Raw genomic sequence first — 16,336 nt, 5'->3', positions numbered from 1 at the left:
TGTCCACAGTCAATCCGCAGCGCATATGCAGCCGGTATAATTTGACAATGAAATGGCATGAAAACGGATTGGCTCCGCTGCTATATCTTGGCGGATCGCACCGCACACGCATACGGTATAATTTGGCCTTAAGATGTCAGTGTGAAGGTACCTTTTTCACAGGTTGAAAGATGGGAGTCAAATTTGTGACATACACTAAAATTCAAAACAATCCACACGTGTCATTTTAATATTTTATTGCAATTTATTCCTTTACAGTAAAACAAGGTGAAGCATAGGCCTATATATTAAAAAAAAACGACATACAAGGGGGTCAAAGCAACGGACAGACAACGAGTGAAGCGAACACACACATTTACGAGAGCTAAAAAGGAGGGGAAAAAAACAAATTGCACAAACTTGTGTGCAGTGCGCTTCGGCTGAGGCCTATGAGTCTTCTTCACCGTTGATGCTGTCGCCGTCGTCATCACCTTCCACATGCTCGCCTTCCTCCTCCTCCTCCTCTTCCTCTTGGTTCTTCATCTGCATAGTTTATCAAGCAGGTTATTTTTAATTGTCACAACAGCAAAATCTATTTTTGGTAGGTGGTATTTCAGACATACCTCCTCCTCCTCTTCCTCTAGAAGGTCACCCTCCTCTTCTTCATCATCGTCCTCTTCCTCTTCTTCCTCCTCCTCCTCGGTGTCATTGAGCTCCTGGCTGTCCCGCTCCCGCTTCAGGGCCTCGTCCTTCTTGTTGCTCGAGTGAGGCGGGGAGGTCACCTCACCGGGCTCGGTCTTAGTAACTTTGGATTCTACAGGGACGCAAACGGGTCAGGTTTCAAAAGTGTGAAGAGGAAGCTTGCAAAGTAGCCTTTGGGAATTTTATGTGTCCCAGTAGGATGTCAGGGTGCATCATACCAGACTTCTTGCTGTGGTCCTTCTCCATGCGCTCCAGGCTCTCCAGGAGGTCGTCCACTTTACTTTTGATTTGAGTCAACTCGCGCTTGATGGTCTGCAGCTCATCCACTTTCACTGAGAGGGAAAAAAGGGGCATTTTAGACATTTTAGACTAACTTTTTTCCATTGAACAGGATTTTGATTTTTCCAAATATATCAGCAAATTTGAACATAAGTATAATGTTAAGTTAAAAACTAAATATATGTATTCTAAATAAAATTACAATAAATGTAGTCCTTTTGGAGAGCCTAAACCCAAAGCCACAGCTCAACATCATTAGCATCAGAACAAAATTGAATTATTTTCCATAAAAAGCATGTATGACTCGTATCACGTTTACATTATACACACACACTCTTTCTCAACACAGACTGTTGCCAGAGAGAAAAAAAACACATTTTACCACCGCTAGGCACACTAAATACGCTGGAGCTAACTCTCGTGGCTGGTGGGAAACGTTCATGACAGTGTTTAGTAAACTATAATTTTGTATAAATGCAAAATCATATTGGGGGTATTGCCTCCTTGGCAGCCACCTCCGCAAACATCTTTTACATGTCGGTTGGCCCTCCTCTATGCCGCCTGTAACATTTCTGTCGCTCAAGTATTCCCACAACAATGATTTCGTTTTCTTCGATTGGGGGGCTGGGGGTTCAGGAGTTTCACCTCCTCCAGCCAGCATGCTGGAGGAGTGTCACAGCTGACTGACACCGAGCAACAACTGGTGGGGGATTGTTGAGCCTTATAGCTGCAAGTGAGTGATTTCTCCATGCATTTTTGGGACCTAAAAATAGCTAATACCTTAGGGACAGTGTGACGGAAAAGTTTTGCAGTTTTGAAACCTTGACCATTTCATTACCACAGTCTACCTTGAAAACGGTAATCGACACATGTCTAATCTCTGAACATTAAAATGTAATGCCAAAGGGTTCTTCATACATCCAACTGGGTGCAGTTGTAAAACACTATGTATTTTGAGACAAACAATAAGGATTTGACAAAACAACTACTCAAAATCCTTTCAAGACTAGCAGGAGCTTAATTCAAAGTACAAAATACAATCCTTTTGACATCTGACATAAAATTTGACTCATCATTTGTCCCAACAAATGACGACATTCTCGAAATACGGCGATTTACAACAGCATCACAATTTCATTATCATTTCATTATCATTCCCGCAAGACGGAAGCGTGGCTGATTTTCTTGTGAGAGAAATCAACATAGGTCCCAAGAAGGTTAGTGCAGGTGGTAAAAAAAGGTGTCGCTTACCATTGAAATTAACCCCTTCAGATCCGCGTTTTTTTTCTGCGGGGCCAAAAAATTAAATCTGCGCTGATTTTTACTCTACTCAAATACCAGAACAAAGTGCAATATTTTGGTCGGGGATATTTCATGCTTTTATTGCATATTTTTAATGATAATTGAGCACTTTAATATTATCCTTTTTGAAGTTGCGTTTGGTCAGCCATTTTCACAGAGCCAAAAATAGCAAAGAGGGCGTGCAACGCCTCATTACTTGATTTCAATGGGTTAGGTTTCATCCAATCATCTCTCAGAAGTGGCAATAGCAACTAAATTCAGTGTATTTATTGCTTTAGAGACGTGAATGAGTCACGTCCTTCAGCAACATGCTTAGGTCTGAAGGGGTTAAGATTGAAATGATGGAATATGTCTACAATCTCTACAGTCCTCCTCCGACCTCCGTTTGCCAGTCTTTATAAGGTAACAATTATTATTGTAATATGGGCAAGGAAGTCTCCAGCTTCTTTATTTTATTATGCAACACAACATTATTTGTCTTGCTATGTGTAATTGCTATTTGTAATTGTACCTGCAGTACTTATGAAGGATTTAACATATGTTTTTGGGCTGTGGAACAAACTGATGGAATTATAATTTATTCGTATGGGAAAATCCTGCTCGACATACCACCATTTCGACTTACAACCCAGGTCCTGGAATGAATTACATGAATTACGGTGGTACCTCTACATATGTAGAGGTACCACCGTACAGCGTCGATAAAAGGGGAAGAAACTGAATCTCTTAAACTGTTCATTTTCAAGATGTGATGTGTTAAAATGGTTGAAAGCTTTGTGTCACAAGGTTTCTCCTCAATATATTTGAACACTGACAATGTATTTTCATTCAATTACTCATTTTTTACGATTAAGCTCTTATGAATGGAAAAAAAGCCACAAAAAAAAAAAAAAAAAAAGTATTTTAATTAGGGCTGTCAAACGATTAAAATTTTTAATCGAGTTAATCACAGCTTAAAAATTAATCGTAATTAATCGCAATTCAAACCATCTATAAAATATGCCATATTTTTCTGTAAATTATTGTTGGAATGGAAAGACAAGACGGATATATACATTCAACATACTGTACATAAGTACTGTATTTGTTTATTATAACAAATCAACAAGATGACATTAACATTCTGTTAAAGCGATACATGCATAGAAAGACTTGTATTTCTTAGATAAATGTTAGTACAAGTTATAGAAATTTTATATTAAAACCCCTCTTTAATTTTTTCGTTTTAATAAAATTTGTAAAATTTTCAATGAAAAGATAAACTAGTAGCTCACCATCAATAATTACACAATGCTCATGGGTGCCGAAACACATAAAATCAGTCGCACCCAAGCGCCAGCAGAGGTCGACAAAAACACAAGTAACAAGTGGACATGACACTGTGCTGTCATTTTAATCTGTGAGCGGGGCATGTGCGTTAATTGCGTCAAATATTTTAACGTGATTAATTTTTAAAAATTAATTACAGCCCGTTAACGCGATAATTTTGACAGCCCTAATTTTAATAAGTTTAACTCATGTGTGAGATGTATAAAGACCATATGGAATATTGCTTTTACATCACAGAGTTTGAGTTACTGTTGATGGGTGGTGACTATATTCCCCCCCTCACTCTACTCACTACTTCTGGATGAGTAGGTCCTCTGGCTGCTCTTAGAGGATGAAGAGAAGCTGCTCTTGGGTCGCCGGCTGCTTCCTCCCCCTCCGCTACTGAGGCTGACCCGCGGGCGCTTTGACGGGATAACGGGGCGGGACAGCGGAGGAGGTGCCGCAGGCACACGAGATGGATACGAATACATTCTGTGGCATAATTTTTTTTTTTTTTTAAACTAAAAAAATCCATGAGCTGTTTTGTACTTAGGAGTTTCTCTAGTTGCTGGTTACCCTCACCTATCATAATAATCCCTCTGGAAGTCATAGTCCAGTTCAAAGGAGGAAGTGCTGCACAGAAGAGGGGGGAAAATGATTCATGCTTTCATTGGAATGTGTGTAAAATTGCTAACTGAATCTTGACTTTGATTCTCCTGACCTGTACAGTGAGGATAATAACTGCCCTTACCTGTACATGTCTCCAGCTGAACGTTTAGTGGTTTTGGAGCGGTGCGGTTTGGGCTCTCCGGCAAGATTGATGTCTGCAGAGAGGGAACAAAAAGTAAGGCAATTAAGTCACTTGCAGAGCAAATTTGATGTTTGTCAACTATGTCACATCAAGATATGGGTAGGGCTGGGCTATCTGGCAAAACCTTGTAAAAATCTGTATTGTCAGAACTGATTTTTACATTGTATTCTAACTGACAGTTTTAAGTATCTGTACCCAAGAGACTAGAGAGAGTTCAACTTTTTACTAACACATTTGTAATCCAACAACATAGAAGGATGGCTCTAATTAATTGGATGTCGTCGTGCACATTTTTCTACCATTCAATTAATTGGGTTATTTTCGTAGTTTTAAGTCGCAGATATCTTTGGAAGATCTCTTGGCTGCACATTTCATCATTTTTTTTGTACAAATCGAAGAGGACCGTTTTCATGCATATTTTCATCACATTCGATAGAGGAAATTGCTCGAGGCTTATCGAACTCAACATCAAATTCTTCCACAATAAACAATCACAAATTCACCCAGCCATTGACATAAGTGTAGTGTCCAGCTTGGAATTCAAGTGGCAATTCGCTAAAGATCACTCCAAAAAAATGATTTGATATTGAAAATGCCCGTTTTGCAAGGATTACCTTAATGATGTGGTAAAGGTTGGTTAAATTTTTGGTTCAGCTAAGTCATTGACAGCAATAGATGTACAGTAGGCAAGCGGTGATCGTTCATTGTCAGCCACTGCAAGTTCAAAGGGATTGGACATCTGTCGCTGTCAATAGCACTGAAACATGATCATGCACTGCCAAGCTTCCCTTCCTTACCAAGTACTTGTCCAACAATCATCCGCCCGTCCTCCCCGGCGACGGCGGTGCGGGCATTGCGCTCGTTGGCGTACTGCACGAAGGCGTAGCCCTTGTGCACTGAGCAGCCCACGATCTTGCCGTACTTGGCGAAGATGGCCTCCACGTCGGCCTTGGTCACCAGCAGGGTGTTGAGATTGCCGATGAACACCCGCGAGTTGAGCGAGCGAGGGTCTGTCTTGTTGGTGACGTTGCTGGCGGCCATCAGGCTGGCAGTGGATGAACGGCTGCCGAGAAAAAAAAGACAAAAAGAAAGAAACACGGCCATTTAGCCACCGAGCGCCTCGCACGACGCGTCAACATCTTCATTGTTGCCAACCGAAGAGCTGGGGTGTTCTGTAGAAGGGGGTTATTACTCGTAATCATACCTGCACTGAGGAAGTTCTGATGTCCCCACATTTTGTTTTGGTGCAGAACACTGCTGAAACTATCATACCGGTTTTCCTTGAAATTTCCAGACTCTTGTAATAAGTTTTTGGCGAGACTCCATTTTATTTGCTAAGGAATTTTCCAGGTTTTTCTTGAACTCACTGCCTGCCATTGATGGCAATAGGCGTCAAATTAAAAGTGGGAGGGTCCTCCATTGGAAATGCCAGAACTTGGTGGAGGTTATTAGTTTCAGCTTTTTGGCAAAATGTTGGTTTTCTTTTTGATATTTTCCTTAATTTTCACAATCAGGAGACAAAATTTCACCTTGTACCAAATTAGAATTGACCAGTTTCAAATGTTGTGCAACCCACTTGTGTTCCAACCTACAAAAATTGAACTCTAATAGAAGGATATCAAGAATTCTAGGTTAACTTGATCTTTGAAAATGACTTCCAGCTAGATTTTGGAAAGCAGACAAGAGTGTAAAATTTTAAAGTTTATGTTGACCCGTCATTAACTGGGCAATTTCCTACATTTTCCTTAAAAGTAGCAACAAATAATGTGTTAATATTAAGGGATAAAATTTCGTGTTGTTCCAAATTTGCTCTACACCTTGTATTCATTCACGTACACATCTTGTCCTCGTCAAAAATGCAATAAGATATATTAGCTGGCATCAACTTGCCAACTAGTATCATTCAATAGAATCTTTTGGCACATTATTTACATTTCTTATGGAAGTGCGTGGCAAGAATTTTCCAAGTACTTTGTTCTGCACTTTGAGGAGGATTTAGTGTAGACGTTTCACTCTTGCCGCGTGGTCGATTGTTATGCCAGTTGAGGGCCTGATAAACCTTTTTCCAAATTACCACCTAATGGGACTGCGAAAAATATAAGAGCTTTGGGCGATCAGGACATTAAACATGGTGTTCTGTCAGATTAGCATTTAGCTTCTGTAATTTATAGATGCAGTTGTGGACTAATCACATTTGGCATACGCTTAACTGCACTCATAAAGTTATGCGGCTGGCATATTTCTGTATTAAAATGCAGATTTACAGTATTTTTTTTAATAACCAATTGATGACTGTCATTGTATTAAGTACCTATACTGTACGTCATACTTGATATGACAAATATTCCATAAATCTGTATTTAAATACAGAAACGGGTGGCAACAACTTTATCAAATGCAGTCCAGTGTACGCCATACAGGGTTGGTTCAGAACAACATTTATAATTTATTAGTATGAAGCGCTTTGAGCAACATTGGCCCAACTTCTTTGAAACAAAATAATCGTAGAGCTTTCATTAACCTAACAGTTCATAGACAACACAACCAATTAGGGGTGGAACAATATATCGAAAATGTGAAATATCGCGATATTTTGTACCCCAAAAGGTTATCGATTTTCTACCAAGAACCGATATATCATTTTAAAAAGCTAGAAGAAAAAACAAAAACAGGAACCAATAGGTTGCTGCTAAAATCTTCCAATAGAATAGTGTCTACATTAGCTCACTGGCTGCCAGCGACGGCACTACACATCCAATTAATTTTTGACAGGACTGGACGTCTAGCACCGTCAGTGGCACTGAAACTAGAACATTCACAGCCAGTCTTTTGTGAGCATTTACAGGTCACTTCCTATCCATTTTAGAGCATTTACAGGGTACTTCCTGTTGATTTTGAGTCACTGACTTTTCAGTAACCCAAGATCAACAGGAATTGACCAGTAAATGCTCCAAAAAGAAAAGGGAGTGAGAGAAAATCATTGCCTGGCATTGGCTGCCAGTGATAGCCATAGGCGTCCGATCCATTTGAAGTAGGAGGGATGGCAGCAAATGAACGTTCGCTGCCATCCTTCCCACTTCAAATGGATCGGACGTCTACTAGTGCTAAACTCTTTCCAATTCACAGCAGAAGGATAAATATACCTTGCCTTTGTTACTTGTTGTTTTGTAGAATATCCTGGAATTACTTCCTGACTATTGTATCGATAACTGTATTGCCATACCTTGAGATTATCGTTACTGTGAGCTTTGTATCGCAAATCGTATCGTGAGCTAGCCAGAGGTTCCAACCACTACAGTCAATGTTGCGTAAATTCAAGTGCAATATCTGCGTCGAGGTTTCTAATAAAATACAAAAGGTCAATGGAGATAATAAAAAATGTTTTTAACCCCCCTTAAGTAGAGGCTCGGTCAAAGAGGACGCAAACATGAGTTAACCGCAGAATATTGGCCTCTGCTCAATACTCTGCCCCATTTGACTGCCAAGTATCACCCAGTGCCGTATTTTATTTAAATTTGTATTTGACTGGTACAACAAAGTGTGACAGTCAATATTCATTTAATTTGGAACCACACACACTCATTTGCAAGTAGCGCGTCTGAAAAGCTGATTTTTACAGCAAAAATGAAAAAAGTACATCTTTTTTTTTTTTTTTTACACTAGATCCCCTGCCATTTGGAAAAACTTGTGGGTAATTTGTCGTCGAATATTAGAAATGGTTGATTTGGTTATTAGAAGAAAAATCCATCCCCTTTTTTCTTCCATGAATTGCGTTTGTTATGAATGACGCCTGTGAATATTGTCATTTATGCAGGTAATTTTCTCTCATGATACGGAATCAATTGCAACTGGAGTGTTGTGGTTATCTTAGAAATGATGATCCTGAAAAGCTGGATGATGAAACCTAATCAATAGTGAGTCATCGTGTTATTACTAAGGTGCCTTGCCACATTTTGGCACTTTGTCATCCCCCGCAGAGCAAACATGAAACAGCAGCAGCATCGACAGTATCTCCCTCCAAAGAAGAGGCGGGGGTAGGGGGAGAAAGAGTGATTGGTTAGGGTTGTTTGGATTGGTCGTGACTCACTCCATAGCGTCTGTGTGTTGGCCAGTCGTCTGTTCTGTCTGACACTGTGGGCTGGGCTCACTTTGGCCTGGGGGGATCTCGAACCTTCACCTTTTCGCCCTTGCGAGATTTTTAACTGAGGCGACAGAAAACAACAACCACACACCTCAGTCACGCTAAGCAGGGGTTACAGCGCAGCAAGTCTTCTTACCTGTGTGCAGTGTAGGAAGGAGGAGGAGTGTTGGTGGTGAGGTGTCGAGTAGCTATTGACAAATAAAACACACAAGTGGCCGGCGACGAGCCACATGGGAGGGCTAGCTACTGTTCCCAGTACAAGGACATCAAAGCATAACATTTGAGGAGTTGAAAGATGTATGAGCACCAATTTCAAGGATCAATTGGAATTTTTGAGGGACAAAAATCTTTAATTTCTAAGGCCTTTTTGAGGCAGTTTCTGATTTTAAAAATGTTTCTTTTAAATTCTGTCAATATGTTGCAAAATGATTTATCTTCCTTTTTAAAAATAAACCAAAATATATATATATATTTTTTTTCCTTGTGTGCAAACTCTCACATTTTGCACTGTTTGCAACAAGTATCAAACTGATCAACAATTCGTAAACATTTTAGATAGCTTGTTTCACTTCATCGGCCAAATCCTCTCAATACTAAATATTTTCCCATTTTTGTACCACTCCATGAAAGCGGAATAATTATCTTTTAATTTTAATAAATAATATAAAAACATCTTATACTTTGAAAAACACTGATCAACATTTCTGCCAATTTTCTGACATGGTATGGACAAGATTAGTTACTGAATTATAATCCATTTGTCTGCATTTTCTGCACTGCCAATTAGTAATTTTTAATACAAGGAATAAATGTGGGATAAACATCAATTTGGCAGAAACTAATTATTATTTATTTAAATCCGTTTAGTACTACAGAAAACAAACCCCCCCCCCCCCCCCCAAAAAAAAATGAAAACAACAAAATATGGCAAAATGTTATCAATGCCAAAATATGATTGATTTGCTGGCCTTGGTGGGGTTATTAGCTTGATTGGCAAATTGTTACCTTTCCTGATTTGAGAAGGGTTGTGATACTGCTCTAAAGCAGGGGTGTCAAATGTAGAGCGTAGTGCTGCAATGATTAATCGATTAACTCAAGTAATTCAATTAGAGAAAAAAAAAAAGATTCAAATTAAATTTTGCTGCTACGAGTATTCGTTTAGTTGAAGTACCTTTGTAATGGTTTGTTCTGAAAGCGTAGCATTTAGTTTTATTGATTTGGGTGGATACACTGCCCTGTCGTGGCAACAGTGAATATGAAAACTCATTTCACATGGCTAAAATCAGCTGCTCCCTGTTCAGATCAACATAAGCTAAGTTTTTGTTTGAGCCAATGTTATTTTGATGCATTCATAATTTAGTTTATAGGTCTATTTAGCAGTTTTTTGTGGGAATATGTGTTTTAATCATTTGTTAACAGCATTGTGTAAAAAAAAAAAAAAAAAAAAAAAAAGGTTGCATTTTATAGCATTTAAGCTAGAATGGTCATCTTCCAGTGCCCTTGGCAGCGCTCAACGGCCAATCCATTTTGAGAGAAGGCGAACGTTTATTTACAAAGTACCAGTCAAAATGAATAGACGTCGAGTAGGCATGTGCCGGTATGATATTTTGACGGTACGATAACCGTGAGCAAAAATACCGCGGTTTCACGGTATTGCAATTATAGCTCAAAAAAATTTTGAGATGTATGGGTTAAAAAAATACCTTTTTTCCATTGAACAGGATTTTTTTTTTTTTCAGACCATAGTTGCAAATTGGAACATGAATATATTGTTAAAATAAATAATAAAAAAATATTATAAATAAAATTAAATATCACTTATAGACTATACTCACAGCCACAGCTCAAGTTGCTCAAGATTAGAGCAAGAACAAAATAATTTCTATAAAAAATTAAAAACTTCTGAATATTTTTTTTTTTTTATTTATACTGCATGACTTTTTTTTTTGAGGGTGGAAAAGCTTACGTGAAGTTTTGCCATTTTCAGCCACTGTGTCAACTCTAGTCTACATGATGTCATGCCTTTGTGTTAAAAAGAACATAAAGAATTCATAAGTTAGTTAAAAATGCATAAGTTAGTTAAAATGTCAATATTGTGGAAAGGTTTCATCTAAAAAAAAAAAAATAAAAAAAATAAAAATAAAAAAAAAACCAGAAAAATAAAAAAACATTGGGAGTGAGACCTCCCCTTGATCCAGCGAAAGTGGATTTGTGCTTAGGGCAAGATCATCTTTCGCGATTAGCGATCTTTGACACCATCACTTTTTCCCCTTCATTCAAGCGAATCAAGCTTGTTTTCTCACTCTGCGGCTGTCACACTCAACGAAGTTGCTCTCCCAGCTAAGCCTAGGCTAACATTCATCTTTGTAAGCTTTTAGTTTGTATATTGAATTTAAAAGGAAAATGTGTTTTGTTTTTGGCGAACTTTTCCCATGGTGCTAATCTGTTGAAGCTACTCACATGGAAAAATCTAAATGTACAACATTTTAAATGTATTCATTTTGGATATTACACTTACCACGATTTGAGAGCTCAATAAATTGAAGAACAGTACGCCTTATGTTTGGAGTATTTGTTTTTGGGTTAGCTGGCTGGCTAGCCGATAGAGTCACTTTCACACACAGCAACAAACGGGAGGGGGTGAGCGCTGCTCCACCAAGCCGCTTCTGGCTGCATTTTTGATACAAGAAAAATAGCGAATACTGTACTACGGTCTGACGGAAAATTTTTGTGGTTTTGAAACCACAACGTTTTCACACTACGGTAAACCGTGAAACCGGTAACCGGCACATGCCTAACGTCGAGTGCGGTTAATGGCAGCCAGTGAGCTTAATTTATTTGGCCAAAAATAAACTAGTCCAGCAAACATGATCTAATTGTCATAAATGTGGTTCGCGAACCAAAATGAGTTTGACACCACTGCTAAAAAGGTTTGCTTTTCCCTAATGACAATATTAAGGTCTATTTCATAGGGTTATGCAATCATTTTGAGTGTCATTGGTTGAAATTCTCTATTTTCTTGAAAGAAAAAGCAAATAGTTTCATTACATCATCTATTACTTTTTAGGTTTCTTTTCAGTTTTTAATGCCAATTTGTTATTTTCTGTATTATGGTCTGCTCCTTCGACAGATACAACACGCTAAACAAAAAAAAACAAAAAAACTTAGCTCGTCCTAAATTTCACAGCTTTTATTATGATATTCATATTCGGGCTATTTTTTTTTTTTTTTTTGCAATGTATTCTTAATTCAGGAAATAATACAAGCTCATGTTTTTTCCTAAGTAATATTAGTCATGTTTGCACATGATTTAAATGATCCCTTGAGTAAATTTAGAATCGGTCTGAAAGCTTATTTTCCTTATGTTTGAGAAAATTTTTATTTTCTAATAACCTATTAGGTACATTGAGTTTATTCGTCATTGTGAAAGACACATGGGCAGTTAATGCTTCGTTTCACTGTTTTGAACCAGAAAACATTACCATTTTGGCTTTCGTACGACTTTTGTATGTGATGTATAAATGCATCCTCCCTATTTGAATGTCCTCGTCACAAACCATTTAAATACAATCCATTAAAAATGTCAAAGTCGTCATATGCATCTCTTTTTGTGTGGTTTTGTGTTTTTTCTGACGATAATGAAGGGTGCTGACCAGCTATACCAGAACTTTCTTGAAGAAACCAAAGCATCTGTCACACATATTCAGAGACTAATTCTTACTTCATTTTCTTTAATTATCTAGAGCAGGAGTATCCAAACTAAGGCCTGCTGCCCAGTTTTTATTGGACTACAGCAAATTATGAAAATATCATTGAATATAGCCTGTACAAGAAGCTTGAGTTCAGCCTACATTCTGTTAAACTGTTTTATTTAATCAGCTGTAACACGTTAACCTTCATGTTGAAATCAATATAGGGAAACTGTAAATTTCAGTATTTAGTTTTAAATAAACTTATAAAGAATAAAATTTCAATCTGTTAAATTGTGTTATCTTGGTTCTAATTGAGTTTTTTTTTTTTTGTATCACTGGACATGTTCTCTCCATTCTGAAAAGTTATTTCGAGGAGTGTAAATACTGTATAAATGTAAATAAATGGTTTTGTTTATTTGTTCTAGGACGGGGGGCAATATCCTCGGATGATTTTGTTGCTTGTAGTCCTTAACTTGTTCATTGCCATTGACAGTTTCAACTGGAGAGACTGACATTGAGTGATCATATTTCACTGCCATTGACAGTGATAGACGTCCAGTCATATTTGGCTAGGGTGGAATGGGGAAATCCGTATCATATACAGTACTGAAACGCAATATATACAGATTATACATTATAGTATCTATTAGAGGCGTGCAAAGTTTCCGATTCTTAGATTATTCGCGATTCGGCCGTGGATGAGAGGATTAGATATTGATTAGAGAACTATTCACAAACATCCAAATTCCGATTATTGATGTATACCAGGTAAAGCGGAAGTAAAACATAGTCAGCGCTGTCTTTGGGATGCAATGAGGAAGGACCGAGAGTAAATATGTTCAACTCATGCCGCTAGATTAAAAAAAAAAAAAAACAACAAAAAAACAATTATACCTGACTGGGGCCGACAGCGGCTACAAACGACGCCCAGTTGCTAGTTGCTGCAAACATACGGCTACAGTAGATATAATAAAGATGTAGAACTAGATGCGAAATGACAGACTTGCCGGTATTAGTAAACAACCGCCATCTTAAAGCGGTAGACTTCGAGAAGGCTCTGTTGCAGCGAACCTAATTAACTTTTTAGCTAAAACACTCCTAAATCGGCAAATTCTTGTCTTTAATCTATCTTTAAATGATGAAACAGTTTTAAAACTTTGACATGTCAAAAGTTGCTGCTGATACAGAATGGGGACTGGAGTATTTTATTTTCTGTTATTTTTGTATATTTGTTTACTGTTATATGTTTACTTGATACTAAAATAGTAGTTTGGTTTAGCCTGAGAGGATTTTTGAACAATTTTGGAACTAATGTACAAAACATTTTTATTTTATTTTTTATTTTTTAAATGGAGGGGGTGCATCAATAATCGTTTTATAATCAAATCGGAGCCTCTGAATCGTAATCGAAATGTTAGGTGCCCAAAGATTCCCAGCTCTAGTATCCATAGTATCTAGTATACATATTTGTAAATACTACCCAAATCACTTGGGCAGTATCACAGTGAATGAATGTTTAAAATGTTGCCTGAAACATTTCTTGGCTGTGTTTTAGCAGTGTTGATAATTTGTTTGCATTTTTCCCCTCAACCAATGTCAGATACGATCACTCATCTAAGGATTAACGCAATTTGAGAAAAGACGTCTCCTGTTTTTACTAAAACCAGTCCCATAAAGTAGGCCATTGTAATGCAGCAATGCATGTTGGCACAGAACACCTAATAAAGTTCCCCGAATGTCAACAGAGAGGCAGATTAAAGTGGCCTTACAAGTATTTCTAGATTTCATTAAATAACTTCCTCGTTTGTTTGCGTCATTGACTGCTTACCTAAAAATATTTTAATTCAAGTACAAGAAGAGGGGAAACCTGCATATCAGGTTACCACAATCATTTATTGCCATCAAGTTTGACTGCAGGATGGTGATGAATGTGGTTGGGAAGTATGAGGTGGTTGGAACTAAAGTGCCTCATCAAAGAGAACAGCACATTTTTGCATTATACGAAATGTCAGGGTTTTTTTTTTTTTTTTTTTTTAATTATTATTATTAGTGATATGGATTTCAGTTTCACCATATAGATGAAGTCATTGAAAGTTGTTGCAGTTTACCAATTTGAACATACAGAGTGCTGTGTGGATATTTATTTCACTTTTTTTTTTTTTTTTTTTTTTTAAGTATTATAATGAGGGCGCGTAAACTAGTGTTCATCACTGTTAGTATGTAGGTTGTTTTTTTACCACATTTTAATCTGCATATTGTGTGGGGTTGGGTGCACATTTTTGTGGGTAGGTGCAGCCTTTTTTTTTTTTTTTTTAACTGTCAGTATCATTGCCTTAATTTCCTTTGAACTCCAAATGGAACTTGGGACATGTGGAATGATTTTTGGTCACCATGAGTGTGTTTTTTCACCACTGTTTCATCCCTCCCTGGTGTGTTTTATTGGGACCACTGAAAATGAACATTTTTCTTCTTATTTTGTATATATATATATATATATACTTAGATATAAATATAAACAACCATCATACTCTTTTCTGTTAAACAGACTTTTAATTAATTAAAAATATGTATGCAACAAAACTGAAGCCATTTGTAGTCCATATAAAATTGAGAAAAAAATATGTCCTCAAAATGGACCCCGTCCTCAAAATGGACCCCGTCATCCTCATCATCACCATGGGAGGAAAAAACCGTTCTCCAAAAAAAGAAAAAGAAAAAATAACCGACTGTTCAGTCTGAGCCAGGAAAGCAAAACCAGTTTTGTTTTGTTTTTGAAAAAATGGACCGAAACCACCCCGGCAAATACGCCCCAATAGCGCCACCACCAGGCGTTAAAGTGAATCACAGGCACCCCCTTGCGCTTAGCATAGCCGCAGCTAGGCTAAGGCTAGCCTGGCTAATATTAGCCAGGGGGACAAAAATGCGCAGCAAGCATCTCAATATCCACAAAAAAAGCAAAACCGGCAAAAGTCTGCGTCGAAGGGATGTAAAACTACCAAACCAGACGAGCTAACTAAGCTGTGTGTGAGTGGAGGGGAGGGAGGGTCGTCGTCTAAAAAGAGTGCCAAAAACGCAGCAGTCCAGTCAAATGGTAGATTTCCCGAACAATTGCCACAAAAATCAACCAAGCCCACCTTGCAAAACTGGAAGAAATTGCAGCTAGGGTGCCTCCAAAGTGTTTTTGTCGTTCAAACCACAACCAGTGCTTTTATTTGAAATGGGGGTAGTAGGGGGAGGAGGGCGACTACCGTCTAGCTCGGCAAAATCGAAAAAGCATCGCTGAAAAAAAAATCCAAAAAGAAAAGAAAAAGGAAGGAAAAATGAAAAATAGCTGGGAACAAAATACTCACCGCGACCCTTTACGAGCACAAAATGCCTTGCTTTTCGGTAAAATCGCTCAAATTTTGTGATAGTTTGTTCGTCCTTTAGGAGAGCGCAGGCTTCTTTGGTGAAGCCTCTGGTGAGCTGCGTGCGAGCTAGCGTTTCTTCTTCTTCAGCAAACGTCACAGGCTAATGGCGCATTTGGGGTGGGGATGGGGGTGGGGGGCGCTGCAGCGCTGCTTTGACTGCTGCGCGCAAGTGAGCGGTGAACTGGGAGGCGGGATCTTTCCTTTACGTAGTGATCTAGGGTTCATTACGAGGGCTCATTGGCAAATGGCGGGGTCACAGACATCACATACACTGCTGGCCAGAAGTATTGGCACCCCTGCAGTTCTGTCAGATATTGCTCAGTTTCGCCCCAAAAATGATTGAAATTACAAATGCTTTGGTAGTAATATCTTCATTTATTTTGCTTGCGATGAAAAAACACAAAAGATAATGAAAAAAAAAATCATTATCATTTTACACAAAACTCCAAAAATGGGTCAGACAAAAGTATTGACATCCTCAGCCTAATACTTGGTAGCACAACCTTACTAGTGATGGCTAAATGAAGCCTCATGAAGCAATGAAGCTTTGCAGCCAATTGGTTCGCACATGTAGCAAAGCTTCATGGTGCTTCATTTACCCGATGGCGCCATCAAGTGGTCTAGAAGCCCAAGAGGTCAACATTATTAAGAATTAATGGCTATTTGCTTAAGACAAAGATATGAATGTGCTTGTGTTAGTAATTTAGTATGT

At 38.2% G+C, this 16,336-nt stretch overlaps 1 protein-coding gene across 2 annotated transcripts; it reads right to left on the bottom strand.

Moving 5' to 3' along the window:
• Nucleotides 1-219: 219 nt before the first annotated feature.
• hnrnpc (heterogeneous nuclear ribonucleoprotein C) lies at nucleotides 220-15,749 on the bottom strand. Of its 2 annotated transcripts, XM_057857969.1 has the most exons (9): nucleotides 15,565-15,747; nucleotides 8,469-8,583; nucleotides 5,179-5,444; nucleotides 4,322-4,394; nucleotides 4,153-4,203; nucleotides 3,884-4,062; nucleotides 900-1,013; nucleotides 603-793; nucleotides 220-522 (listed from the first exon to the last, which is right to left on the bottom strand). In XM_057857969.1, the coding sequence occupies exons 2-9, from the start codon at nucleotides 8,471-8,473 to the stop codon at nucleotides 427-429; spliced, it is 975 nt and encodes a 324-aa protein (XP_057713952.1). In that variant the 5' UTR covers nucleotides 8,474-8,583; nucleotides 15,565-15,747; the 3' UTR covers nucleotides 220-426. The 2 variants fall into 2 exon arrangements, with proteins under 2 accessions (XP_057713952.1, XP_057713953.1); XM_057857970.1 differs by lacking the exon at nucleotides 8,469-8,583 and having other exon boundaries at nucleotides 15,565-15,749.
• Nucleotides 15,750-16,336: the final 587 nt, after the last annotated feature.

This window comes from Corythoichthys intestinalis, chromosome 14 (genome assembly GCF_030265065.1).
Source record: "Corythoichthys intestinalis isolate RoL2023-P3 chromosome 14, ASM3026506v1, whole genome shotgun sequence".
Classification (NCBI taxonomy): Eukaryota; Metazoa; Chordata; class Actinopteri; order Syngnathiformes; family Syngnathidae; genus Corythoichthys; species Corythoichthys intestinalis.
This window is presented reverse-complemented; position numbering and strand designations above follow the sequence as displayed.